This window comes from Chiloscyllium punctatum, chromosome 32 (assembly GCF_047496795.1).
Source record: "Chiloscyllium punctatum isolate Juve2018m chromosome 32, sChiPun1.3, whole genome shotgun sequence".
Lineage (NCBI taxonomy): Eukaryota > Metazoa > Chordata > Chondrichthyes > Orectolobiformes > Hemiscylliidae > Chiloscyllium > Chiloscyllium punctatum.
The window spans coordinates 39,506,705-39,534,323 of NC_092770.1; the positions used below are offsets into that span (position 1 = coordinate 39,506,705).

Genomic DNA, 27,619 nt, shown 5'->3' on the forward strand with positions numbered 1-27,619 from the left:
TACATAAGGATCTGCAGGATATATAGATAGGTTAGGTGAGCAGGGAAAAAACTGAGCAGATGGATTTCAAATGTAGGATAGCGAGAGGTCATGCACTTTAGTCGGAAAAATCGAAGGGCAGATTATTTAAATGGTGAGATTCCAAAAAGTATGGCACACAGGGACCTCGAAGTTCTTATACAACAAATTTAGCATAGAGGTGCTGCAAGTAATTAAGGCAGCAAAATTCAATTTGAACTTTATTGTTGTCAGTTAGAGTTTAAAATAGGGAAATCTTCATACAATAGTACTGGACATTGATGAGGCAATATGTATTGGAGGCAGTTCAAAAGAGAATCACCAGGCCGATTCCTGGGATAAAGGGATTGACCTAAAAGATGGATAAACCATAAAGTCATACAGATGTACAGCATGAAATCAGACTCATTGGTCCAAGGTGTTCTTGCTGACCAGATATCCTAACCTAATCTAGTCCCATTTGCAGCACTTGGCCCATAGCCCTCTAAACCCTTCCTATTCATATACCCATCCAGATGCCTTTGATAAGGTTGTAATTGCGTCAGTCTCCACCACTCCCTCTGGCAACTCATTCCATACATATACAACCCTCCATAAAAAAAAAGTTGCCCCCTTAGGTCCCTTTTAAATCTTTCTCTTCTCACCTTAAACCTATGTCCTCTGGACTCCCCCACCCCAGGGAAAAGCCATTGTCTATTTACCCTATTCACACACCTCATGATATTATTAACCTCTACAAGGTCACCCCTCAGCCTCTGATGCTCCAGGGAAAACAGCCCCAGCCTATTCATCCTCTCCCAATAGCTCAAGTCCTCTGACCAGTGGTGTGCCACAAGGATCATTGCTGGGTCCATTGCTTTTTGTTGTTTATATAAATGATTTGGATGGAAACATAGAAAGTATAGTTAGTAAGTTCGCAGATGACACCAAAATTGGAGGTGTAGTGGACAGCGAAGAGGGTTACCTCAGATTACAACAGGATCTTGATCAGGTGGGCTAGCAAGTGGCAGGTGGAGTTTAATTTAGATAAATGTGAGGAGCTGCATTTTGGAAAGGCAAATCAGGGGAGGACAAATACATGCAATGGTAAGTCCCTCAGGAGTGTTGCTAAAAAAGAGACTTTGGAGTGCAGGGTCATAGTTCCTTGAAAATGAAGTCTGAGGTGGATAGTGAAGGAGGCATGTGGTATGCTTTCCTTCATTGGTCAGAGGATTGATTATAGGAGTTGGGAGGTAATGTTGCAGCTGCACAGGACATTAGTTAGGCCACTTGTTAGTGACAAGTTGTCATCTTTGAAGCAGTTTTCAAAAGGAATATTAAAATCACCATAGCTGGCCAGTTCAGAGTACAATAAACAAAGCAATTAGTTCAACTGCAATAACCTGTTAGATCATTAAATGTACAAATTACTGATAGTTTACACATCTAAAATGTATGGTTGAACTTGATAAAGGTTTATCAGTTACCTTAATGTAATCAGTTAATTAGGTGGCAGGAGTACATTGATTGTCAAAGTTATTAACATGATCAGATTAAAAGCACTGCTTTGCACATTGCCTTTGTTTTGTAAATGCAGAAACTGTGTCGACAATCTATATACGGAGGGCACCTCAAGGATGTCGCAATCTGCAACACGATGTACCAGAGTGCAGAAAACCATAAGTAGTAGGAAGAGAGAAGGCCATAAGACCACTAAGATGTTGGAGCAGAATTAGGCCATTTGGCCCATCGATTCTGCTCCGCCATTCAATCATGGCTGATATGTTTCTCAATCCCATTCTCTTACCATCTCCCTGTAACCCCTGATCTGCTTATGAATCAAGAACCTATTTCTGACTAAAGTATATACAATGACTAGGCCTCCACAACTTTGAGGAAAGGCGTTCCACAGATTCACCACTCTCTAGTCAAAGGCAGACTGGCCTCTTGAGCTATTCTGCCATTCAACAGGATAATGGCTGATCAGATATTCCTCATGTCCACTTTCCTATGTTTTCTCCACAACCCTGGATTCCCCTATTGATAAAGAATCTAGCTCAGCTTTAAATATGCACAAGGACTCTGCCATCACACCCCAACTCTCTATGGCAAGGAGCTCCCAGGACTCTCAACACTCAGAATAAATTCCTCCTCACCTTAAAGTGGCACCCCTTTATTCTGAGACTATGCCCTCTGGTCCTGGAAACTCTCATAAGGGGAGACATCCTTTTTAGCATTTACCCTATCAAGCTCCTTAAGAATCCAGTATATTCCAATATTATCACCTCTCGTTCTTCAAAACTCCAATGAGTCGAGTCCCAACCTCTTTAGCCTTTGTTCATGAAATAATCCCCAGAGATCTTCCTAGTCACTTTCTCTGAACAGCCCAAATGAAATGATCTCTTTCCTTTTAAAAAGAAAGCGACCAAAACTGTTCACAGTCCTCTGAGTGTGCTCTCACCAGCACCTATGGTTATAGTAAGACTTCTCTACTTGTATCCTCCAAATGTTTGAAATAAGGGCCAACATTCCATCAGTCTTCCTGATTACCCTCTGTACCTGTGTGCTAATGTTTGCGTCATCTAAGTGTACCCCCAAGTCCCCTATTGCAGGTTTCTGTAGTTTTTCTCCATTTAACTAATACTGTTCTTTTGTTCTCCCTTTCCAGCCTGAACAACGTTGCATTTTATTTCCCACACTTGACACTCCTTTTGCCAATTTTTTGCCCATCCACTTAACCTATCAATTTCTCTCTGTAAACTGTCTGTACCCCTCTCAGAATCGGTCTTTCCACTTATTTTTGTGCCATCTGAAAATTTAGCTACAGCACATTCACTTCCTTCTCTAAGTCATCAACATATATTGTAAACACCCCAACACTGATCCCTCTTGATAGGTTATGTGTTGCCAACCTGAGAAAGAACCCATTATCCCCACTTGCTGTTTCCTGCCCATTAGTCAATTCTCTACCTAAACTATATTGGCATCAATAGAGTGGTGCTGGAAAAGCACAGCAGGTCAGGCAGCATCCGAGGATTTTCCTGCTCCTCAGATGCTGTCGGACCTGCTGTGCTTTTCCAGCACCACTCTAATCTAAACTTTGGTTTCCAGCGTCTGCAGTCCTCACTTTTGCTTAGTTGATGCCATTATAGACCACCTCCAACAACGTGTGCACTTATGACTAAATCTTTTGGTGAGGGACCTTGTTGAATGCCTTCTGGAAGTACACAGAGCACATCTACTGGATGCCACCTATCTACTCCGGTTGAGACTGCCACGAAAAACTGCTAATTTAATTAGAGTTTTTCAATCATTTGGTGCTTCTCCAGAATCCAATGTTTTTGTTATCTCAGTAGCTCCCTCTTTTAGGATCCTAGGATGAAGGCCATCAGGGTCAGGGGATTTATCTGCCTTCAGCCCCGTTAGTTTATCTCATACCATGACTTTAGTGATAATGTCGGTATTTAACTCCTTCCCTGAATTTTAGCAGCAAGATCCAGGCTTGCAGCCACAATCCTTCACAAATTAGGCTTTCAATTTCAGCAGCTCAGATTGCCTGGCATTAAAGGGTAAAAACGTATGGGTGCAGGAGAGGGAGAAACATTTTTTAAAAACTTAATGGCAGATACCTTTGCTTTGTCCTCACATAAAATGAACTCTTGCATTAGCAACAAACCGGTTAAATATGAACACACTGCCATAGTGCACTTAAGTGACAAATGACATTAATGTCTTAAAGAGGAAGTAAAATACCCCAAAAAAAAATCAATGTACACATGGGCCAACTAATATTTATCTTTTAATTTTTATGAAATAAAGGTAATTTCATAAGGCCTTTACTTTAAAAATGTCCTAATAAATTATTATAAACTTGCTATTCCAAAGAATTATATGCCAAAAAAAAACTCATACCATAGATTGTGTAAGGAAAAGCTATTACAAACCATACTATAATATTTGGGGGGGGGGGGGGGGGGGGGGAATGACATCATCAACATTGGCAACCTCAGAAGGTAACAAGATCATTAAGTTACCGGTGTTAAATGTAGCTGGCAGATGTTCTTTGGCTGCGATGGCACGGAGTGTCCTTTGACCATCATCACCTAAAGGGTGGAATCTTGTGCCAGTTCCCATGTAGGCTTGGTTGCAGGGACAATTTAATCAGGCATGTGGGGATTTCGCCACTCGTCCACCTCCAACCCAATCAAGGCTATGCTAGGAACACCCCAACCCTGTCCAATTATGCCTTGATTTCATCCACTGCTACTTCAGTTTTGTAAGTGTGAACAGCTAGAGAAGTACAAACCAAACTTAAACCTTGGAAGGTATAACAGACTTTTGTCCATATTTATCAGTTTCATGTTGAGAACCTGATACCTAACTATTGTGTATGCAACATCAATTGGGAAATTGCTGGTCTTGCTGAACAAAAAAAAACTCAACTTTGAGTTTTGAATTTTCTTTTTAAAATCATTTCCCACTGAGGTAAGAAATAGGCAATTCAAATGAGAGGAAAAAGGTTCACTGGAAGAGTGAACCTGGATGAATGAGATGTTCAGCCTCAGGGCATTAGGACTAAGTTTTCACCAGCAATGCAGTATCACGGTGTAAAACATCACTGAACAAAAAGCCTCTGCAAACAAATAACTTCATGCATTGCACATCTGCCCTCTGCTGGCACAAAATGTATTTACTATAACAAAACCTGAAGGTGGTGGTGGTTGGGTGGTTGGGGCACTGTTTGGGGATGGGTGGCTGGGACAGGGGGCAAAGAGAGATGCAGAGGTTAAAAAGAAAACTCACAGGCAAATCCTGGGTGTGAATTTGCCTCCACTACAGTATGTTAACATTAGCATTGCTGCAATTATATCCCCTTAAAATAAAAAAAGTGCAGATTGTGATTTTGAAAACACAAAATACAAGTCTACCATGTGGCTCTTCAAGCCTTTTCAGCCATTCAAAATTGTGGCTGATCTGTGTTTTGCTAGTCACATTCGCATTTACCCCCAATAACCCCGGGTTCCCTGCCTTACAAAAACCTATCCACTTCTGGTCTTAAAAGATATGCAATGAGTCCACCTACACTACCTTCTGAGGCAGAGAATTTCAAAGTCACATTACCCTGAGAAAGTACTTAATGCTCATCTGTCCTGAAGTGGTAACCCCTGATTTTTAAAACGGTGCTCCCGACTTCTGGGCTGAAAGATATTTATTACAGCCATTAAATACAAATCTGTGCTTAACATTGAGCTATTGTGTTACAATAGAGGGGCATGCTTGCAGTAGCATCTTCAACATATCAGAAGCAGTAGTAGTAGTACAAGATCTTTATACCATTCAGGTCAAGTTATGATACAGTGAAGATCATGAATAAGTCTCTAAATGAGAGACAGACTGACCGTGAGATAATTAGACAAGACCTATCTCCTAATCAAAGCAAAATACTGTGGAAATCTGAAATAAAAACAAGGTGTTGGAGAAACCTAGCAGGTCTGGAGGCCTTTCTGGAGTCAAAAATAAAATCAAAGTTTTGATCCCAATAACTTTCATCGTAATGGCTTATAGCCTGAAATGATAACTGTGTGCTACAGGTCTTACACATGAAAAAATGTTCACAGCTGAAGGAGTTATTTTCATTTTGAAAATAAATGTTTGTTCTCAAAACTTCACAAAATAAATTTCGGGGTTTTGTCCAACTCCATACAGTATCCAGTTCTGAGATTTTTTTTAAAGAAGTGTTTATCCTACTGTGATGGACTTAATGTCATACAGACAACTAAATACTCTACCCATGGAAGAATTTTCTCAAACTGAAGCTCCATTGAGTAACATCAATGGAACACTATGGAATGTTGAATTTGTTTGTTGTCTATAATTAGATGAAGGGGAGACCTACCTTAGACTGTCTCCCTGTCTGGGAAATGGCCTGAGGCGCTGCCAACCAAGGAAGCTCCTCGGCAACTGTCCTTTGCAAATTAACATTCCTGTTGTTTCTCAAATGAACAACATTAACCATCCATGGATGGTTAAAGAAAAAAAAGGAGAAAAACACTTCAACAGAAAATCATTCCACCCATCTGGAATGAGCTCAATGTTCCTTACTGACTCAGGTTGGAATGGCATGCAAAAAGCACCATTAAGAAATTGTTTATTTACCTTTAGCACATCTTTGTTTTACAGTGCAAGTGTTCAGAAAAAAAAATTTTACTTAAAAACACACTGTAAAACGTAAATTATACCACCATCCTTTTGAGTAAAATGATTACCATCCTGATCAATTATAAAGATATATCTAATGATATGAATATTCCTCCAAGTTATCGTTTGTTGCTTAACAGCCACAACATAAACGGCCTCTAACCTGCTTTAATCTCCTCAACCGTACAGGAGAGAAAATCTCCTTTCTGGATGTTGCCTCTGGGAAGCAGTACAATTTTGACGCAAGCCATTGTCAATCTCAGCATCAAGGCCTGCAAGGAGTAAGCACACACCTTGTCACTCCAGAAACTGGCAGATAGACACTTCCACATAAAGTGCCCCTAAAGCCTTCACAAAAAACCACTCCTTACAAGAGCCAGCTTGCCAGATGATTAGGTGGACAGGCCATGGCTTAGTTGCTAGATTATTAATCCAGAGAACGAGGTTAAATTGAGGTCCTGTGTTCAAAACCTACCATGGCTGATGGTGGAATCTGAATTCAATAAAACCTGGAATTTAAAAAAAGTGTCGAGAGTGTGGTGCTGGAAAAGCACAGCAGGTCAGGCAGCATCTGAGGAGCAGGAGAATCGGAGTTTCGGGCGTAAGCCCTTCATTCTTGACACTCTCTACTGAGTTCCAGCATCTGCAGTCCTCACTTTCTCCTAAAACCTGGAATTAAGTCTAAAAATGACCATGCAACCATTACCAACTGTTGGAAAAATCTCAGATTTAGGGAAGGTAATTGCCATTGTTACCTTGTCTGGCTTACAGATGATGACAACCACAGCAACGTGGTTGATTCTTAACTGCCCTCAGGCAAATAAATGCTGGTCTCGTCAGTGGCGTCCATACCCCAGAAATGAATAAAAAGAAAATCCTTCTAGAACAGCAGCTATCATTATCTGAGAATGACTTTAAAGGCTCCAGGTTTCCATCCCAGCCAAGCATTATCAACATCCTAGGAAAATAGCAACTCAAGCAAGTTAGTCAGCTGGCAGTGATGATATTCAGAGTGCTGAATGTGCTTGTAAAAAAGGAGTGCATATTTTGTTGGCATTCCTAGAGGAGTTTTATTTGACAAAAATAAAAGCATAGTTTAGTCTCAAAGTACAGAGAATTTTTGCTTTTGACTTTTAGAAGGAAAACAATTATGTTGAAAGTAGTTTGACCAGATAATAATCAAATCTGTCTGGCAAGTAGTGTGCATTTAAAGTGTGAGATTACCCAAAACAAGTTGGTACGTAACAGATTTTCTTGGAGCACAGCAACTGTACCTTTGTAAGGATTGTTAGCAATCTTCAGGTGATTACTTTGTCAAACAAACTGAACAATGAATACAAAAAAAAAGCAACTATTTGGCATTAGCAATTTGGTATGTCTCATTATGAAACAGAACGGTGTATTAGGCTTTCTAAACTTGCCTCATTAAATTCACCGTATTCTATTTTCACTGTGAAACAGGATTGTTTATTTCTTCAGCATCATATTTGAATTCTCCATACAGAACTTACCAGAATCATCTATTTAATTTAACCCCTTAAGAGCCATTTTCTGATTTTTCATATTCTAAAATGTTGGACACACCTTGCCATTCTTGAGAACTTTACTCTGTTTAATATAGAGTTAAGTATTTGCAATGGTCTACCATAGGAGTTTTCTGTACCATTCTCTCCATCACAAAGCCTATCCAGCATCATCTCTACAATTATTTAAGTAGATAGGTCAGACTAGCAGGAAGGCTGCTAGGTTTGTTGAGGCAATTTACAGTTTTATTTTATTCAGCACCCCACTTTGGGCGCGAACATGAAGGAACAGCTTAAGCAATCTTATTGAGTTACAAATTAAAACCGAGGTATTCAATTTGCTACTAAAATGCTTGGATTTTTTCTATTTCTACACACAAGTTATTATGGGTTATGAGAGACAAAAGATAGGACATAAAGATCAAAAGACAGGCATTAAGTAACACATGACTGTAAAGACAATTCTAGGAAAAGAAATATAGTTTACTTTTCTATGAGCAAAACCACAAAGATCACACATATATCTACATACATTTCAAAACGCTATAAAAGATCGCTCATATTGTGGCTCTGTTTGCCGAGCTGGGAATTTGTGTTGCAGACGTTTCGTCCCCTGTCTAGGTGACATCCTCTGTGCTTGGGAGCCTCCTGTGAAGCGCTTCTGTGATGTTTCCTCTGGCATTTATAGTGGTTTGTCTCTGCTCGGCGAACAGAGCCACAACAACGAGCTCCCAAGCTACAAATCTTCTCACAAACTTTGAAGATCACTCTTAGTTTATTATAAAGTTCTATGTCAGGTTTTGAGGAGATTTTGTAGTGCAGTAGATAATATTCTTGCCTCTGAGAAGCTCTAGGTTCAAGTTCCACTCCAGAATTTGATGGCCAAGGGAACTGCGTTCATGACATGATCAAAAAGTCTGAGTATCAATTTACAAATCTTTCTAACTGGTGCCAAGGCAGGCAGTAAGAACAGAGGAGAATCTTGGACAGCCATGTGATGGAAAGAAATTGGAATCGCCACCATCAATTCTCTCAGCACGAGAAGAAGACAAGACTAGGAGAAGAGGGGACGAGGACGAGACAACGATGATCATATTCATATTTACAACAGAAACTGCTTTTCCTCACATGTGCCTTTCCCAGTTCCTGAGCTATGTACACAGAACAATTTCTCAAATCCTCCATCATAAGTGGTCTCAGTATTTGGTGTTGATTTTATATTATTTATTAATTAGAAGAAACGCTAAAATATGGTCAGATTGTAGGTCTTCAAATGGGGACTGAAGTCTCTAGGAGCACTCCAGCCCATTTATCTCCTTTTTAAGCCTGCTCATTTTGAGACTGTTAAAAAAAAGTAATGACTTCCTGCATGTAATGCACTGTATGGTAAAAATATACCTATCATATATTAGAAATCTCATTTGCACATTTAATGCTTTCCTGCTTTTGTTGCAATTATGTAAATATTTCCATGACACACTACTGCCACATGTATAATGAAAATCAGTTACATAAAATGTTAAGATTGTGAAGAACGGCAATGGCTTCCCAGGTTTTCTCAAAATGCTTCCTGACAAGTTATGTTTTACACATTGTTTTAGATTAGATTACATTCGCGATGGTGTGGAAACAGGCCTTTTGGCCCAACAAGTCCACACCGACACCCCGAAGAGCAACCACCCAAACCTATTTACCCCTGACTAATGTACCTAACACTATGGGCAATTTAGCATAGCCAATTCACCTAACCTGCACATCTCTGGATTGTGGGAGGAAACCGGAGCACCCGGAGGAAACCCATGGAGACACAGGGAGAATGTGCAAACTCCACATAGACAGTAACCCATGCTGGGAATCAAATCCGGGTCCCTGACGCTATGAGGCAGCAGTGCTAACCATTGAGCCACTGTGCCATTTTCCTTCAGTAAGTGAAATTTCTCATGTTTTATGAACTCTTAGGAGGAAAGCTATTCTGGTTTCTCTCATGTTTTCTGAATGAAATTAAAAACTTGCTCAATCCGAGATTCTTTTGAACTGAAAAACAGTTTATAATCTTAGCGGTCATATAAGCATCTTTTCACAGTCTGCAGTCACATGCTTTCTTGTGAATACTTTACTCAAAAAAGGTCTCTGACCTTGTGCTTATATTTAAAGAAAACTCTTCACAGAGGTGTCTCTATTTTAAAATCCAAATTCCAAAATTTATAGTTATCCACCTTTTATCATAAATACAATTTCACTTTTAAAAGAAAATCAGTTGAATTTTCAAGCAAACTAATTAGCATACCCATGGTATGTTAACAGTTCACTGCTAATGGATGACACTGTCCAGAGACATTCCAAATTTTTAAGATTTTTTTTAAAGCAGTGGGAAAGAACGAGAAAGAGAATAGATAGGATCATGCTGGTTTAAAGATGATCACGTGTCATTCTTCCACACTTCAATGCAAACAGGGCCAATCTGTCCAAATCTTTCCTCATAAGGCAACCCCATCATCACAGCAATCAGTAAACCAACTTTTTCCTTACTGCTTCTAAATAAATTACTGTCTTAGCTGTGTGTCATCAACAAGCTTAGCAACCATACATTTGGTCCATTCATCCAATTCAGTTATCTACATTATTCATAATTAAATTAGATTAATGAGTAGAGGGCCCTGTACAGATCCTTATGGCACTTCACAATTACATCTTGCCAACTTAAAAAAAAATGACCCATTTAACCTACTCTCTGCTTCCCATTTTCTCACCAATCCTCTAACTATGCTAATATGCTAGCCTTTACCATGTGCTTTATTTTTTGTAATAGCTTTTTATGGGCTACTTTACAAAATGTCTTCTGGAAGTCTAAGTTCATCACATCCACAAGTGGACCTTTATTCATATATATAAAAAAAATCAAAATACTGTGGATGTTAGAAATCTAAAACAGAGAATGCTGGAGAAACTCTGTAGGTCTGACAGCATCTGTGGAGAAAGAAAAAGAGTTAACATCCAATTTCAGTATGACTCGGAGAAGTCCATACTTGACTCAAAAGTTTAACTGTTGCTCTCTCACAAATGCTGTCAGGCAGGAGTTTCTCCAGTATTCTCTCTGTTTGCCCCTTTACCCATGCTACTTGTTACTTTAAAAGAATTCCAATAAATTAGTGGAATAGGAGTTCCCTTTCACAAGCATGCTAACTTTGTCCAATTGCGTTAGGAGTTTTGAAATGTCCTCTATCACTCCCTTAACAATAGATTCTAACATTTTCCGTACAACAGATGTTAGCCTGTAGTATCCTTTTTGTACAAAGGAGCCAGATATTTTATAGTCAACCTGTTCACAGATTTTATTGCAAATCTCTGGAACAGGAGGGACTTGAACTGATGTCGCTTGGCTCAGTAAGATAACTAAGACTCTGCCACAAAATCTACAGGAGATGCTTGTAATTTTTCATGCTGATTTAATCTTTTCAGAATCAAGGAAATATTGCAAAACTAAATCCAATGCACTCACTATCTCAGCAGCGACTCTATTTAAGACCCAAGGATGAAGGCCATTAGACCTAGGGGCTTGTTAGCCTTTAGTTCTAATAATTACCATATTTAGTTATTAAATTGTTTAAGACCAATCATTTCAGCCAAAGGACACTGTTGTAGGAGTTTATTAAGGCAACATCCTAGGATCAATCATTTTTAATTACTTCAATGATCTTCCCTCATTATAGTAGGAGATTCACTGGTGACTTCACAATTGTCAGTACCATTTGTACAATTCAACTGAAGCAGTCGGTGTCCATTTGCATCATTATCTGGACAGCGTCCAGTGGTGTGACTGTTACTGATCAGTCTAGTGCAAAGCAATGACCATTTCTATGTCTTCAGTATATTTAATAGAATTACTATCAAGTGAATCATCTGCTATCTTCATTCTTGGGCTTCACCGTTGACCAGAAACTGAACTCGAAAACAGGAGTATAGATACAGTGGCTACAGTCAGCAGCTGAGAATTCTGTGGCAAAAGTTCACCGAAGTTTGTTAGTAACCTCCAAAGTCAGGCGCATGACGAAACATATCCACATGGATAAATGCAATTCCTACAACACTTAAGACCACTCAGGACAAGACAGCCATCCACCATCTTAAACTTTCACACCCTACAGCAACACCATATATTGCAGAGTACTGCATCAACACCACACACGAAAGCATCTCTTACTAGAACCTTCCAGACCTGTGACCTCCATTATCCAAACATACAAGAGAATCAGATCTGTAGGAATACTGCCACCTACACTCTGATTGGGAACTGTATTGACCTTATTTTTCTATCGTTAGATCAATATCCTGAAACTCCTTTCCTCACAACACTGTCAGTGTACATATACTATATGGACTATAGCAATTCAAAAAGGCAGCGCACTACCATCTTCGGAAGGACAATTAGACCTGGGCAATAAATGATGGCTTTGTAACAATGCAACCATTCCAATAATAAAAATAATGAATCCCAGGTTCAGTATCAACACTCTGCAATAAAAGGATCATGTAAAAGGACTACTCAATTATTTAATCTCCTTTTCAGTCATTTCCAACACAATCAACATACATTTTTCCAATCAACATTATGCTTGTGTTTAGTTGTACCAGCAAATGCTAACTTATATTAGAAACCATTACAACATTCAAAGTATGTGGATTGTGGATACGAGAATGAACTAATGAGGCCTCTCTCACAGTGGCTGCGTGTAGCAACAGCAATCCAGCTGATAAAACATCACCGTTTCCTTAAAGCACTCATTAAGGCATCCTTTCTGTAACATTCTCTCCTTTAAAATGTATTACTTGGCTGGCCAGGGTGCCAAAAATCACATTTTAGTAAAAGTTCCACAGTTCTATTTTTGCACTTCCAATTTGCATAAATATGACCTGGTGAGATTTCTGATGATTTCCTGTGATTTCAATCAGCCCAACCACTTTAAACTTCATAAAATGGAAAAAGCTCATGGTTTCCCTCTGCCGGCTGTAACAATGCACAATGGCTTATTGCAGTAACTAACTAAGAATTTATTGTTCCAAATTTTCAGTCTCATCGTAAACAGTTTCCAGTAGCGGGCAGATTAAAATTCAATTCAGTGAAAATACAACCAGAACAATGGAAATGTGTCAGCCTAATATTTTGGAGTCAATTATTTTTCTAACAACTTGTCGTGCTCAGCAAAGCAGATCAGACCAATAACTTCTGTTAGTCTTTTCAAGTGTATTTTCAATTGTCACCTGAAAACAAGAACAGCAGCATCCTTCTCTCCTCAAAACAGACAACCTTTCAGAATCCTAACTCATATTAATGCATTAGCAGTCTCGATAATTAAGTGTGGCGGATTGGTTAAACTTCATAGTTTCTCAATTGTTGGTCTAAATCATAGTCCACAATGTTGACTAAAAAGTACAAAGTCAGGCTGATTAAACATCAAAATAAAGATTTACCTTAAAATAAAAATGAATCTGTAGTCACTTGGTGTTTCAATTTCAAATTTCCAATGTGGAAATGCAGTACTTCCAGAGAGAGGAAAGAAAGGTTAACATTTCAGGTCAATCACATTTCATCTGTGCTTCTTCACCATCTGCCGCACCCCAAAACAATAATAATACAGTCCTTGAAAAATGTTGCTCCAACAATAAACTATGCCACTTGGCAGAGAGAACCTGTTCTCTGATGGAACAAAATTTTCTCTAATTCCCCACATTTGCCATAAAATAATCGGATTAGGTGTGGGAACTTTGCCTGCATTTCTGTAGAAGTATTCTTAAATTCAAATCCTACTCACATCTCCTCTCAAAAGGTTCTTTTTCTGCTCCATTGATGAATGCCTGCGTCACTTCCTGTCCTTATCCTGAGCTGAACAGTTCTATCAATTTTGCTTTGAAATTTAATGTGTTAAAAAGGGTATGGATGAAAGCACAAATCCATCAGAAACAACAACTCTTCAGAGGCACTCCTTGACATTCAGTGTTTCGAGCAGTATGTTTAACAAAGACTCTCAGTAATAGTTTTTGTGAATGACAGCAATATGACACATACGAACTGAAGAAGGCTTGCCAATAACTCAGCAATATACTATTGCCATATTATGAATTTAAACCCAGTTTTCCAGGTAAAACCCACTATAAATGCAATGCCCTTGTTTCATCAGCTTAACCTATCCCCCTGTAACTCCAGCAGTAATATCACCACCTCTCATCAAAAAATAAATCATTTTTTCCAGCATTCTGGGAGCAATAATCATTGTTAATCCAGGTATTTTAAATCAAGCTGCTCAGTCTTGTAATGGCACATCTTTGGAGTAGGTGGGACTTGAATCCAAGGTGGGAACTTCTGTTATAGTTATTGCAGGTACTTTTAGTCAACTTTAGAGATTTTAGTTCAATACCTGGTCTTGATGGAATCGGAGCCCATGCCTCCTGATCCAGAAGTAGAAACACTAACACTACACAGCAAGAGCACCATTTTTAGTCAACATTGTGGACTATGATTTAGGCCAACAATTGAGTTGCTTGCTAGATAGTTGCCAATTAAAAGGGAATTATTGCTTGTGTCTTTTTTATATAACATTTTTCTAGTCAACCTGTTTAAAGATGTTATTACACACTTCTGAAGCAGGTGGTACTTTGAACCCAGGCCTCCTGGTTCAGAGGGAGGAACACTACTACTGTGCCAAAAGAGCCCCATTCATTCTTATTCCAACATTTAATTGTTAGTTGTAGCCAGCTATGTTAATCAGCTATGTCCAACTGATATTATGCATTGTACATATCATTCCATGTTTTAGGGAGGGCAAGAGTAGAAAACTTGGGAATTACAGACCAGTTAGCCTAAAATCGGTAGTGGGGACATGCTAGAATCTATAATCAAGTGAACATCTTGAAAATTTTCAGTTAAATCAGGGAGAGCCTGCAGATTCATGACCAATATCTCATGCCGTATTAACCTCACTGAAATTTCTTTAGGTAGGGGCATGGGAAATCTGTAGATGCTGTTTATATAGACTTTAATAAAGACATTTGATAAAAGCCCCACATAAAAGGCTGTAAATTAATTAAATAATTAATTAAGGTAGAAGCCCACAGAATGAAGATAAAATTATTGATGTGGCTGGGAAATTGGTCGAGTCGCAGGTAACAAAAAAAGGTAGGAATAATAATAGGTAGGTCCAGAAAGTGGCAGGATGTGACCACTGGTGTCCCACAAACATCTGTGGTAGGGCCTCAATTATTCACATTATGACATAGAAAATCATATCCAAATTTGCTGATGTCAAAGTTAAACAATGTACATGATTGCATAAAATTACAAAAACAATATGGATAGACTAAAGTGAATGGGCAAAACTGTTGCAGATGGAGTTCAATGTACCAAAAAGTGTGAGGTTATCCATTTTGGACTGAGAAAAAGGATAAAAAAAAAGGGTAATTTCTGGATAGTATCAAAGTAAATACAGTGGATTTCTGAAGAGACTTAGCGTTCAGGTGCAAGATCTTAAAAATGTCATTGACAGGTGCAGCAAGTCATCCAGAAAGCTAATGGAATGTTGCCTTTTATACCTAGAGGACTGGAGTTCAAGAATGCAGAAGTTATGCTGCTGTTATACAAAACCCTGTTTATACCACAGGGGAGTACTGTGAGCAGACCTGGGTACCACACCTTAGGAAGAATATATTGGCCTTGGAGGGAGTACAAGATACACTGCAGATAATCAAAAATCCTCAGATAGCACTTCCCAATTTCCAAGCCACTCACCATCCTAACTCGGAAATATTTCAGTGATGCTTCACAGTTGCTGGACCAAAATCCTGCAATTACCTCCTCAAGGGCATTGTGGGTCAACCTATAGCATGTGGACTGCAGTGGTTCCACAAGGTTTTGGGGGCGGGGGGCGGTGTTGGAGCTAGATGGTTGGAATTCTCTTCATACATGGAAGTCAATGCTACATCAGTTACTAATTTTAAATCTGAGATTGCTAATTTTTTATTAAACAAAGATATTAAGGGATATGGGCCAAAGGCAGATATAGATCAGCCATGATCTCATTTGTGTGGCAGAACATGCTCAAAGGGCTGAATGGCTTATTCCTGTTCTTAAGTTAACCATAGCCCTAAAAATATTTTCTGGAACACGAGTGCACAGATGTTTAATATGTTCAGTTGAAGCTGCTATTTTCACAAAGGCATTTATTTATTAAAATAAACTTCGATGTTGACACTTGGTGGTATAAGTTTAGGAGGTAAAAACAATGACTGCAGATGCTGGAAAGCAAATACTGGATTAGTGGTGCTGGAAGAGCACAGCAATTCAGGCAGCATCCAACGAGCAACGAAATCGACGTTTCGGCAAATCCGATATAAGTTTAGGGCCTACTGTTTTACTGGCCAAAGTTCAATGGTTCAATACCTTAACAGGGAAGACCGTGGAGGAACAATGGCGGATATTTCTGTGTATGATGCAGAAGATGCAGGATCAGTTCATTCCTAAAAGGAAGAAAGATCCCAGGAGGAGACATGGGCGGCCGTGGCTGACGAGGGAAGTAAAGAAACATATAAGGTTAAAAGAGAAAAAGTATAACTTAGCGAAGATAAGCGGGAAAACGGAGGACTGGGAAGCTTTTAAAGAACAACAGAGGATTAGTAAGAAGGAAATACGCAGAGAAAAAATGAGGTACGAAGGTAAACTGGCCAAGAATATAAAGGAGGATAGTAAAAGCTTTTTTAGGTATGTCCAAGGCAAAAAAATGGTTAGGACAAAAATTGGGCCCTTGAAGACAGAAACAGGGGAATATATTACTGGGAACAAAGAAATGGCAGAGGAATTAAATGGGTACTTCAGATCTGTGTTCACTGGGGAAGACACAAGCAATCTCCCTGAGGTAACAGTGGCTGAAGGACCTGAACTTAAGGGAATTTATATTTGCCAGGATTTGGTGTTGGAGAGACTGTTAGGTCTGAAGGTTGATAAGTCTCCGGGACCTGATGGCCTGCATCCCAGAAGGAGGTGGCTCGGGAAATCGTGGATGCGCTGGTGATTATTTTCCAGAGTTCAATAGAATCGGGGTCGGTTCCTGAGGATTGGAGGGCAGCTAATGTTGTGCCACTTTTTAAGAAGGGTGGGCGGGAGAAAGCAGGAAATTATAGACCAGTTAGTCTGACCTCAGTGGTGGGAAAGATGCTGGAGTCTATTATAAAGGATGAAATTACGGCACATCTGGATAATAGTAACAGGATAGGACAGAGTCAGCATGGATTTATGAAGGGGAAATCATGCTTGACTAATCTTCTTGAATTTTTTGAGGATGTAACTCGGAAGATGGACGAGGGAGATCCAGTGGATGTAGTGTACCTGGACTTTCAGAAAGCTTTTGATAAAGTCCCACACAAGAGGTTAGTGAGCAAAATTAGGGCGCACGGGATTGGGGGCAAAGTACTAGATTGGATAGAGAATTGGTTGGCTAATAGGAAACAAAGGGTAGTGATTAACGGCTCCATTTCGGAATGGCAGGCAGTGACCAGTGAGGTACCGCAGGGATCCGTGCTGGGACCGCAGCTTTTTACAATATATGTAAATGATATAGAAGATGGTATCAGCAATAACATTAGCAAATTTGCTGATGACACAAAGCTAGGTGGTAGGGTGAAATGTGATGAGGATGTTAGGGGATTACAGGGTGACCTGGACAAGTTAGGGGAGTGGGCAGATGCATGGCAGATGCAGTTTAATGTGGATAAATGTCTGGTTATCCACTTTGGTGGCAAGAACAGGAAGGCAGATTACTACCTCAATGGTATCAAATTAGGTAAAGGGGCTGTTCAGAGAGATCTGGGTGTTCTTGTCCACCAGTCAATGAAGGCAAGCATGCAGGTACAGCAAGTCGTGAAGAAGGCTAATAGCATGCTGGCCTTCATAACAAGAGGGATTGAGTATAGAAGCAAAGAGGTGCTTCTGCAGCTGTACAGGGCCCTGGTGAGACCACACCTGGAGTACTGTGTACAGTTCTGGTCTCCAAATTTGAGGAAAGACATTCTGGCTATTGAGGGAGTGCAGCGTAGGTTCACGAGGTCAATTCCTGGAATGGCAGGATTGCCTTACACGGAAAGACTGAAGCGACTGGGCTTGTATACCCTTGAGTTTAGAAGACTGAGAGGGGATCTGATTGAAACGTATAGGATTATGAAAGGACTGGACACTCTGGCAGGAGGGAACATATTTCCGTTGATGGGGGAATGCCGAACCAGAGGACACAACTTAAAAATACGGGGTAGACCATTTAGGACAGAGATGAGGAGAAACTACTTCACCCAGAGAGTGGTGGCTGTGTGGAATGCTCTGCCCCAGAGGGCAGTGGAGGCCCAGTCTCTGGATTCATTTAAGAAAGAATTGGATAGAGCTCTTAAAGATAGTGGAGTCAAGGGGTATGCAGATAAGGCTGGAACAGGATACTGATTAGGAATGATCAGCCATGATCATATTGAATGGCGGTGCAGGCTCGAAGGGCAGAATGGCCTACTCCTGCATCTATTGTCTATTGTCTATTGTCTATAAATTCTATCAAGTGGATCAGTTGGTGAGATTCTTGGTTCTAAGTCAGAAAATTAGTTCCTCTAACTCCAAAATGGACTCAAGTCTTTGACTCCACAATTAAGTGAATCTCAGTGGCAGAAGCCAAAAGAAAAAGTATATTCATGGTTCTGAAACTCTGCTGGCCCATTAGTGTACTAAGACTCCTCTCCTCCAGTGTCAGATGTACAGCATGGAAACAAAACCTTTGGTCCAACTCAGCCCAAATTAATCTAGACCCATTTGCCAGGACTTGGCCCATATCCGATTAAACCTTTCCTATTCATCTACTCATCCAGATGCCTTTTTAAAATGTTGTAACTGTACTAGCATCTACCACTTCCTCTGGCAGCTCATTCCATACACACACCATCCTGTCTGAAAAGATTGCCCCTTTGGTCCCTTTTAAATCTTTCCCCTCTCACCATAAATGTATGCCCTCTCGTTCTGAACTCCCTACGCCAAGGAAAATACATTGTCTATTTACCCTGTCCATGTCCCACATGCACTGAAAATGGGTGCAACATTTAAAATTATGAACAGATGAATTAGAAACAGGAATATGCCATTCAGCTCCCCTTCTTACTATACCATTCTAGAAGATCATAATCTGATTTGATTGTGGCATCAAGTTCACTTTCTTGTCTGCTCCCATATCTCTTAATCAGCTTTCAATATTCAATGACCCAACCTCCAATGGAAGTAAGTCCAAAAGATTAATGATCCTCAGAATAAAAAATTCTCCTGTTCCCCTTTTAAATGGGAGGTTTCTGTATCTACTGTGTCAGATTCCCTCAGGATCTTAGGAGTCAATAAGATGACAACTTTTTCATTTCAATAATGTTATTGTTAGAGATATTAAACAAAGACAATGCAGATTACCTCAGTCTACACTAAAAAGCCTTTTATTCCTTTGCCCTCACTAAACAAACCTAATTAATAGACAGATTGGACAGAGTATCCATTTGATATCCTATATGAACAGCTTTTCCTTTTTTGTGGAAAATGACGAGATGTTAGTCTAACTTTAGGTACAAGTATTTTATCTGTTGGCTAGATTTGATAAAAAGAAAACTTAATTTCGAGGAGTCCATTTAACATCATAGTCTCCAGTTTTAACCTCTGTACATCTTAAATCTGACTTACTGCTATCAGCAAACGCAACCAAAGCAATATCCAGAGCTAATGTGTAATATTTTTTAAAGTTTAAAGGAAATTTAAAAAAAAGGTACAGAAAAGAACGATTTGGAGATGCCGGTGTTGGCCTGGGGTGTACAAAGTTAAAAATCAGAACACCAGGTTATAATCCAATAGGTTTAATTGGAAGCACTAGCTTTCAGAGAGCCGTTCCTTCATCAGGTGGTTGGGGAGGACACAATTGTAAGACACAGAATTTATAGCAAAAAAGTTTACAGTGTGATGTAACTGAAATTATACATCGAAAAATACCTTGATTGTTTGTTAAGTCTCTCATCTGTTAGAATGACCATGTTAGTTTCAGTTCTTTCATATGTAAATCACAAACATTTTTTTAAAAAAAAGGTTACACTCTCAGGTTAATTTTAACAATTAGTGTTAGCCAGAAAATATGTTGAAGGTGTTAACCCCCTGTTCTCTGTCTATGCCATAATGTGTCGACTGATTCTAATCTAAAAAGTGAGATAACAGAGTCTTACATGAATTCATGCAGTTTTTGAGCAAAGTACAATGTAACTCTGCAAGTACAAATTCACCCCAGAAATGTATATGTATATGCGTGCGTGCGCGCGCACGAGCGTCTGTCTGTCTATGGTGGGGGTTGGGAGTGTGAGAGAGAGTGTATGTGTGTGTGTATGTGAGTGTAGAGTGTCTAAGTCTGTGAGAGGGTGCATGTGGGAGTGGGTGTCAGAGAGAGAGAGAGAGAGAGAGAGAGAGAGAGAGAGAGAGAGAGAGAGAGAGAGAGAGAGAGAGAGAGAGAGAGAGAGAGAGAGAGAGAGAGAGAGAGATATACAGACAGACAGAGAGAGAGACAGAGAGAGACAGACAGAGAGAGACAGACAGAGAGAGACAGACAGAGAGAGACAGACAGAGAGAGAGACAGACAGAGAGAGACAGACAGAGAGACAGACAGAGAGAGACAGACAGAGAGAGAGAGACAGACAGAGAGAGAGAGACAGACAGAGAGAGAGAGACAGACAGAGAGAGAGAGACAGACAGAGAGAGAGAGAGACAGACAGACAGAGAGAGAGACAGACAGAGAGACAGACAGAGACAGACAGAGAGACAGACAGACAGACAGAGAGACAGACAGACAGAGAGACAGACAGACAGAGAGACAGACAGACAGAGAGAGAGACACACACACACACACAGAGAGACACACAGAGAGACACACAGAGAGACACACAGAGAGCTAATCTGTGAGAGGATAGGAATGTGCGTGTCTGTGTATACGTGTGCCTGTGTGTGTGTGGTGCAACGGTGGTCACCTGTAGCGAGACATGAACCCAAGGTCCCGGTTGAGGCCCTCCCTATGGGAACCGAACTTAGCTATCAGCCTCTGCTCGGCCACTTTTCGCTGCTGCCTGTCCTGAAGTCTGCATTGGAGGATGGTCACCCGACAGTCCGAGGTCAAATGTCCTGGACCACTGAAGTGTTCCCCAACTGGGAGGGAACCCTCCTGTCTGTTGATTGTTGTGTGGTGCCCATTCATCCATTGCCGTAGCCTTTGCTCGGTTTCCCCAATGTACCATGCCTCCGGGCATCCTTGCCTGCAATGTATAAGATAGACAACGTTGGCTGAGTCACATGAGTACCTGCCACGTACATGGTGGGAGGTGACCCCATGCGTGATGGTGGTATCCATGTCCACACTGAGACTACCGTGACAGGGTTGTTTGGAGTTGTCCTGAAAGCCAAGCAGCTCGCTACGAACAATGATCTATTTGAGGTTTGGCGATTGTTTAAAAGTGAGCAGTGGAGGTATGGGGAAGGTCTTGGCGAGGTGCTCATCCTCATTGATAAATGTGTTGCAGGTCACGATGAACATGGCGTAGTTTTTCAGCTCCTGGGCAGCTCATGTCTGTCTCCTGAGGAGGTCACTACGGTTCCTTGCTGTGGCACGTCGGAACTGGCGGTCATTGAGTTGAGCATCGTACCCCGTTCTTATGAGGGCATCCCTGAGTACTTCCAGGTGCCCGCACAACAATCAACAGACAGGAGTGTTCCCTCCCAGTTGGAGAGCATTTCAGTGGTCCAGGACATTCGACCTTGGACCTTCAGATGACCATCCTCCAATGCAGACTTCGAGACAGGCAGCAGCAAAGAGAGGCCGAGCTGTTAGCTAAGTTCCGTACCCAAAGGGAGGGCCTCAACCAGGACTTTGGGTTCATGTCACACTACAGGTAACCACCACTGCACTACACACACACCCCCTCACAGACTTAGACCACTTTACACTCACATATACACTCTCTCTCTCTCACAGACACTCACAACCCCCCCACCCCAGACACACACAACCCCCACCACAGACAGACAGTATCGCCCTATGTCTGCGTGGGTTTCCTTCGGATGCTCCGGTTTCCTCCCACAGTCCAAAAATGTGCAGGTTAGATGAATCAGCCATGCTAAATTGCCCATAGTGTTAGGGGCAGGGGTAAATGTAGGGGAATGGGTATGGGTGGGTTGCGCTTCGGCAGGTCAGTGAGAACTTGTTGGGCCGAAGGGCCTGTTTCCACACTGTAAGTAATCTAATCAAACCCACATGCACACATACATTTGTCGGGTGAATTTGAATTTGCAGGATTACATTGTACTTTGCACAAAAACTGCATGAATCCATGTAAGACTCTGTTAACTCACTTTTTAGATTAGAATCAGTCTAAACATTATAGCACAGACAGGGAAAACAGGGGCTAACACCTTCAACATATTATCTGGCTGACACCAGTTGTTACTGTTAACCTGAGAGTGTAACTTTTAAAAACAAAATTTTGTGATTTACATATGAAAGAAGTGAAACTATCATGGACATTCTAACAGATGAAATACTCAACAAATAATCAAGGTATTTTTCAATGTATAATTTCAGTTACATCACACTGTAAACTTTTGCTATAAATTCTGTGTCTTACAATTGTGTCCTCCACAATCACTTGATAAAGGAGCAGCACTCTGAAAGCTAGTGCTTCCAATTAAACCTGTTGGACTATAACCTGGTGTTGTGTGATTTTTAACAGAAAAGAACAATTCCCTTCATTGGTCAGAATATTGAGTATAGGTGTTGGGATGTCATGTTGCTGCAGTACAGGACATTGGTGAGGCCACATTTAGAACACTACATACAATTCTGATTGCCTTCTACAGGAAAGAAGTTGTTAAACTTGAGGGTGCAGAAAAAAATTACAAAGGATTTTGTCTGGGTTGAAGGGTTTGAACTATATGGATAAGCTGAATCAACTGGTGCTTTTTCCCTGGAGCGGAGGCTGATGGATGACCTTTATATAATCATGAGAGGCACGGATAGGGCAAATAGCCAAGGTCTTTGTCCTTGGCTAGGGGAGCCCAAAATTACATAGTTTTAAAAGGTGAGGGGGCAACTATTTAAGAGAGAGAGTTACTTTTTTACACAGACGGTAGTGGGTGTATAGAATGGGCAGCCACAGGAAGTGGTGAAGGCTGGTACAATCACAACATTTCAAAGGCATCTTGATGGGTGTATATACACACACGAAGGGTTTAGACAGACATGGTGGCAAATAGGACGAGGTCAGATTGGGATGTCTGTCAACACAGACAAGTTGGACCAAAGGGTCTGTTTCTATGCTGTATTACTCTTTGAAATAATATAATTGAATTAGATGGGTCTAAGTGATATCTTTGTGGTCCTAGATATAAATACGAAAAGCAGATGATATTTAACTATTGGATGTTGTCCAAATACATCAAGAGGAACAAGCATTACCTTTGAGCAGAGGTTGAAAAGTAGGAATTTCATGAAGCTTAATAACATCGGGATCATTCCACGTGGTTCGAGCAGGTTGCTGCGTTCCTGTAGCAACAACTATGATATCATCCATTTTAGCTCTTTGCTTTGCTGGCGAATTTGTTGCTGAATAAGAAACAAAAAGGCGTACATCTGATATGCTTTGTAATGTATTAAAAATATGCACATGTATTAGTAGCCCACAAGAATGAGTTTGATCACATTACAATATACTTTGTTATGAAGCCACAAACTCAAAGGCCACCAAAAGTGCAACAGACTGCCATCTGTCATAGCAAAGAGGTAACTACAATAAAAAGGGAAACAAAAGTGAAGAGTAGGAAGATAGACAATAGAGAGAAAAGGGAAAACAATAAAAGAGAGGGGAGAAACAAACAAGATGAATATTAAAAAGAATATAATAACAGGGAACATGGTAGAGCAAAAACTTAAATGAGTAAGCCAAAAGGAAAACAAAAATCAAGACAGCAACACAAAATAAATCGAACTGGGATGAACAACACAAGCATAAAAATAGTAAACATGGAATAGGAGAAACAAAAAAGGTACAAAACGAAAAATATAGCAAAGTAAAATACTGCTATCACAAGAGACAAATTGAACTTTTTCTTAATGAGATCCACACTGGTATAGATTTGAATAGGTGCAAATATGAAAAAAAATTCTGATGACCATTTCACTCAGGTCAGCAACAGAAGGAGAATACAAATGCATCCCACATACTAATTTTCAAAAGTCACATTTTAGTTCATTCTGTAGTAAAGAAAAACCACACAATTCTAAACATGGTTTGATGACAATATCATTGAATTAGTAATCAGGAGACCCAGGCTAATGTTCTGGAGACATGGGTTCAAATCTCACCACTACAGTTAGTGTAATCTAAATTACATGAATAAATCTGGACTTAAAAAGATATTCGCACGTGACCATGAAGCTGTTAATTGTTGTAAAAATCATGAATGTTGTTCAGGGAAGGAAATCCACCATTCTTACCCATTCTGGCCTAAATCGGACTCCAAACCCATTGTAATATGGTTGACTCCTGACTGCCCTCTGGCATACTCAACCATTTCAATCAGTTAAGGTCAATTTGGAATGTGCAATAAATGCTTGTCTTGCCAGCGTTACCCACATTATCCCATGAAACAAAAATCAAACAAAGACTTAACAAAAATGACCAATTTGATCACTTCATTTCCACAGTTAGCAGAACTAACTATTGCACATCCACTTGGATATAAAAAGTTACAACTTAGTTCTAAAGCACATTTTGATTGTTGATTTTTTGAGTTGGTCATTGAGCAATTGCAGACAAGGTACCCAATATTTTTATTCTTAAAACATGCCACAGTTGCAGTATTGGAGAATTTGAATTCCATTTCAACATTTAAAAACTAACCCAAAATTACTCAATGGCAGGGCACAAGAAATCACTTCCGCTTAACTGAAATGAATGGAGGAAGTCCCAGTGTTTTAACAGTTACTTACCAGAGGCATGACATTCTAGTTGCTTATTATCGTAAGTGCTCTGTTCAGCTCCCATGGTATTGAAGTGTGGCCCGAGTAGCTCAACTCAACCCTGCACAAACCAAATAGAGTTAGAACAATAAGTTCTATCTAAACAGCACCTTTAACACAAGTGCTAAAGCATTTGTAAAGACCATTGTAAGATAAAAGAAAATAACACTGAGTCACACAAGAGGACATGAGGTAGGGTGACTAATAACAAAAAAGTCAAAATGGAAGTTTTAAAAGGAGCTAATTTATTTTCTCTGCGCATCCTCTTCCAACCTCCATACATCTCTTGCCCACACAAAAAAAAGCTTACTTGCACACCAAGAAGAAAAACGATCTCCAGTCACAGATCCAACAAAAGCTTACAGCTAAACAGCATAGTTATTTCCAGGCCTCTGCGCTATTCAATACCCATTGTTGCGATCAGATGAGAGAGTTAATTTTTTTAAAAATCAGAGTACAAGGGGTTATAAATTTATGAAGTAGAACATGGAGATGAGAGTAGAGTTTTATCCCCCCTCCACCCCTCAAGAGGGTGGCAAAAACCTGGAACTTATTCATGAAAGTTATCAGAAGTCACATGACACCAAGTTATAGTCCAACAGCTTTCAGAGCACTGCTCCTTCATCACGTGAAGTGAAGAGAAGCACACAGGCACAGAATTGATCTATCCGCCGATAAGTTCTATGCCTGTGTGCTCCTCTTCATGTCATGTGATGAAGGAGCAGTACTCCAAAAGTTTGAGAATTCAACTAACCTGGTGTCATGTGACTTCTGACCTTGTTCACCCTAGTCCAACACTGGCATCTTCACATCATAAATGAAGAAAAGTAATATGTGAGCAACATTTAGATATTCACGTACTTTTTAAAAAAATTTTAGTTACTTTTAATTAATTTTTAATTGAACTCAATTCCATACTGTGGGCTGAGAACTCAACCCCAAGTTGCTAATTCACCATTATAACTACATGACTACCATTACCAATGTTGCAAAATCTACATCAGTTTTTGTTAGAATAGGGCTGAGGGGTGAACTAGTACAAGTATATCAAACTACAAGAGGCGTGGATAGGGTGAATAGCTGGAGTATTCTTCCCAGGGCGAAAATGTCAAATACCAGGGCATAGCTTTAAAAAAAAAGGGGAGAGGTGTGCAATGTACGTTTTTTTTTTAAAAACAGGGTAGTAGGACCTGGGAGTGCTGCCAGGGGAGGTAGTAGAAGCAGATACAAAAGCAGCTTTTCAGAGGCATTTGGAAAAACATGAATAGGCAGGGAAGAGGAATATGGGACCATATGCAGATCGATGGGATTAGTTTAGAGTGGCATCACGGTTGGCACTGATATGGTGGGTTGACAGCATAGTGCTGGCAAAGCACAGCAGGTCAGGCAACATCCGAGGAGCAGGAGCATCGACATTTCATGCATATACCCTTGTGGTGGGCCACAGGGCCTGTTCCTGTGATGTACTGTTCTACTTTTGTTGCCATAACCTATACAGCCATGGACCAAAATGGGATTAGTCAGATTTATGTTCACCACCTGTGCTGTAAACATCTGAGTCTACTTCTTTTTAAGCCAATAGAGCCATATCACAAGACATTCTTTTAAAAAAAACACGATTGCACAAGCACCATTACTTAATGACATGCTTCATAAACATGTTTTCCACTCTACTTCCTATATTCCCCAATAATTCACCTATAAAGTAGGTCAATATTCTAATAACATACTTCTACATGGACCATCTGTATGCCACAGTTCCCTAGTGTGTTCTCCTCAGTTCTTAGATTTAATTTGACTTTCATTTAATACCCTCGTGATGCAGAGGCCTCAGTTCCTTGTTCTGGTTAATTTGTCAATACCTCTACACTAACCAACTGGATTACATCCTTTTCGGATAAGAAACTGAAGCAGGGTGCAGATTTGCATAGCTTCAAACTTGGCAATCTTTCAAATTCTGTTCCTTCACAAAGATTCAAAATCGAGATTAAGCCTCATCTATATCTTAAGCAGTGATGACATTAGGTTTTACTCTGCTCCCAGTGCGGGTCCTAATTGTCATTTGAAATGGGTATGTTCTTTCAATAAAGATGCAAACCAGAGAGGTCCAAAACCACAACTAAAAACTCTTCCAACACATTCAGATGAAGTGAAACTACAGAACTTTCCCAAGTACCATCCAACTCCACTATGACTTGGCTTTCTCATGCTGACCTTTAAAGTTTCTCAGTTACAATTAATTTTTTGATATGACTAAGTAAATGAGTTTTTACAACCCTTAAGGGTTATTATTTGAAAACAAAGCATGTGCAAATATATGGAGGGGGGCACTGGGTACATTGTTTTGCATTGACTCTCTGAAAGTACAATGGGCTGTACACCTCCTGTGCTGTAATAATGCTGTGAAGATAAGAAATACGAGGAGTACACTACTGAGTCCCTCAAGCAAGTTACAGCAGATTGCATTCGACAAAGTTCCTCATGGTCGACTGGTTAGCAAGGTTAGATCACATGGAATGCAGGGAGAACTAGTCATTTGGAAACAGAACAGGTTTGAGGATAGACGATAGAGGGTGGAGGTGGAGAGTTGTTTTTCAGAAGGGAGGCATGTGACTAGCAGTGCGCCACAAAGATTGGTGCTGAGTCCACTGCTTTTTGTCATTTGTACAAATGATTTGGATGTAAAAGTAGGAGATATAGTTAGTAAGTTTGCAGATGACACCAAAATTGGAGGTGTAGTGGACAGCGAACAAGGTTGCCAGACAGTTAAGTTGGATCTTGATCAGATGGAACAATGGGCCGAGG

At 40.1% G+C, this 27,619-nt stretch overlaps 1 protein-coding gene across 1 annotated transcript in view; it reads right to left on the reverse strand.

The window, feature by feature from the left end:
- Positions 1-27,619, reverse strand: part of borcs5 (BLOC-1 related complex subunit 5) — a 91,795-nt gene that overhangs the window by 50,607 nt on the left and 13,569 nt on the right. Inside the window, exons 2-3 of the mRNA XM_072552130.1 lie at positions 24,785-24,875; positions 23,252-23,398 (exon numbers count right to left, since the gene is read on the reverse strand). Coding sequence (XP_072408231.1) covers positions 23,252-23,398; positions 24,785-24,839 — 202 coding nt within the window. The 5' untranslated portion in view covers positions 24,840-24,875. The remainder of the gene's footprint in view (positions 1-23,251; positions 23,399-24,784; positions 24,876-27,619) is intronic.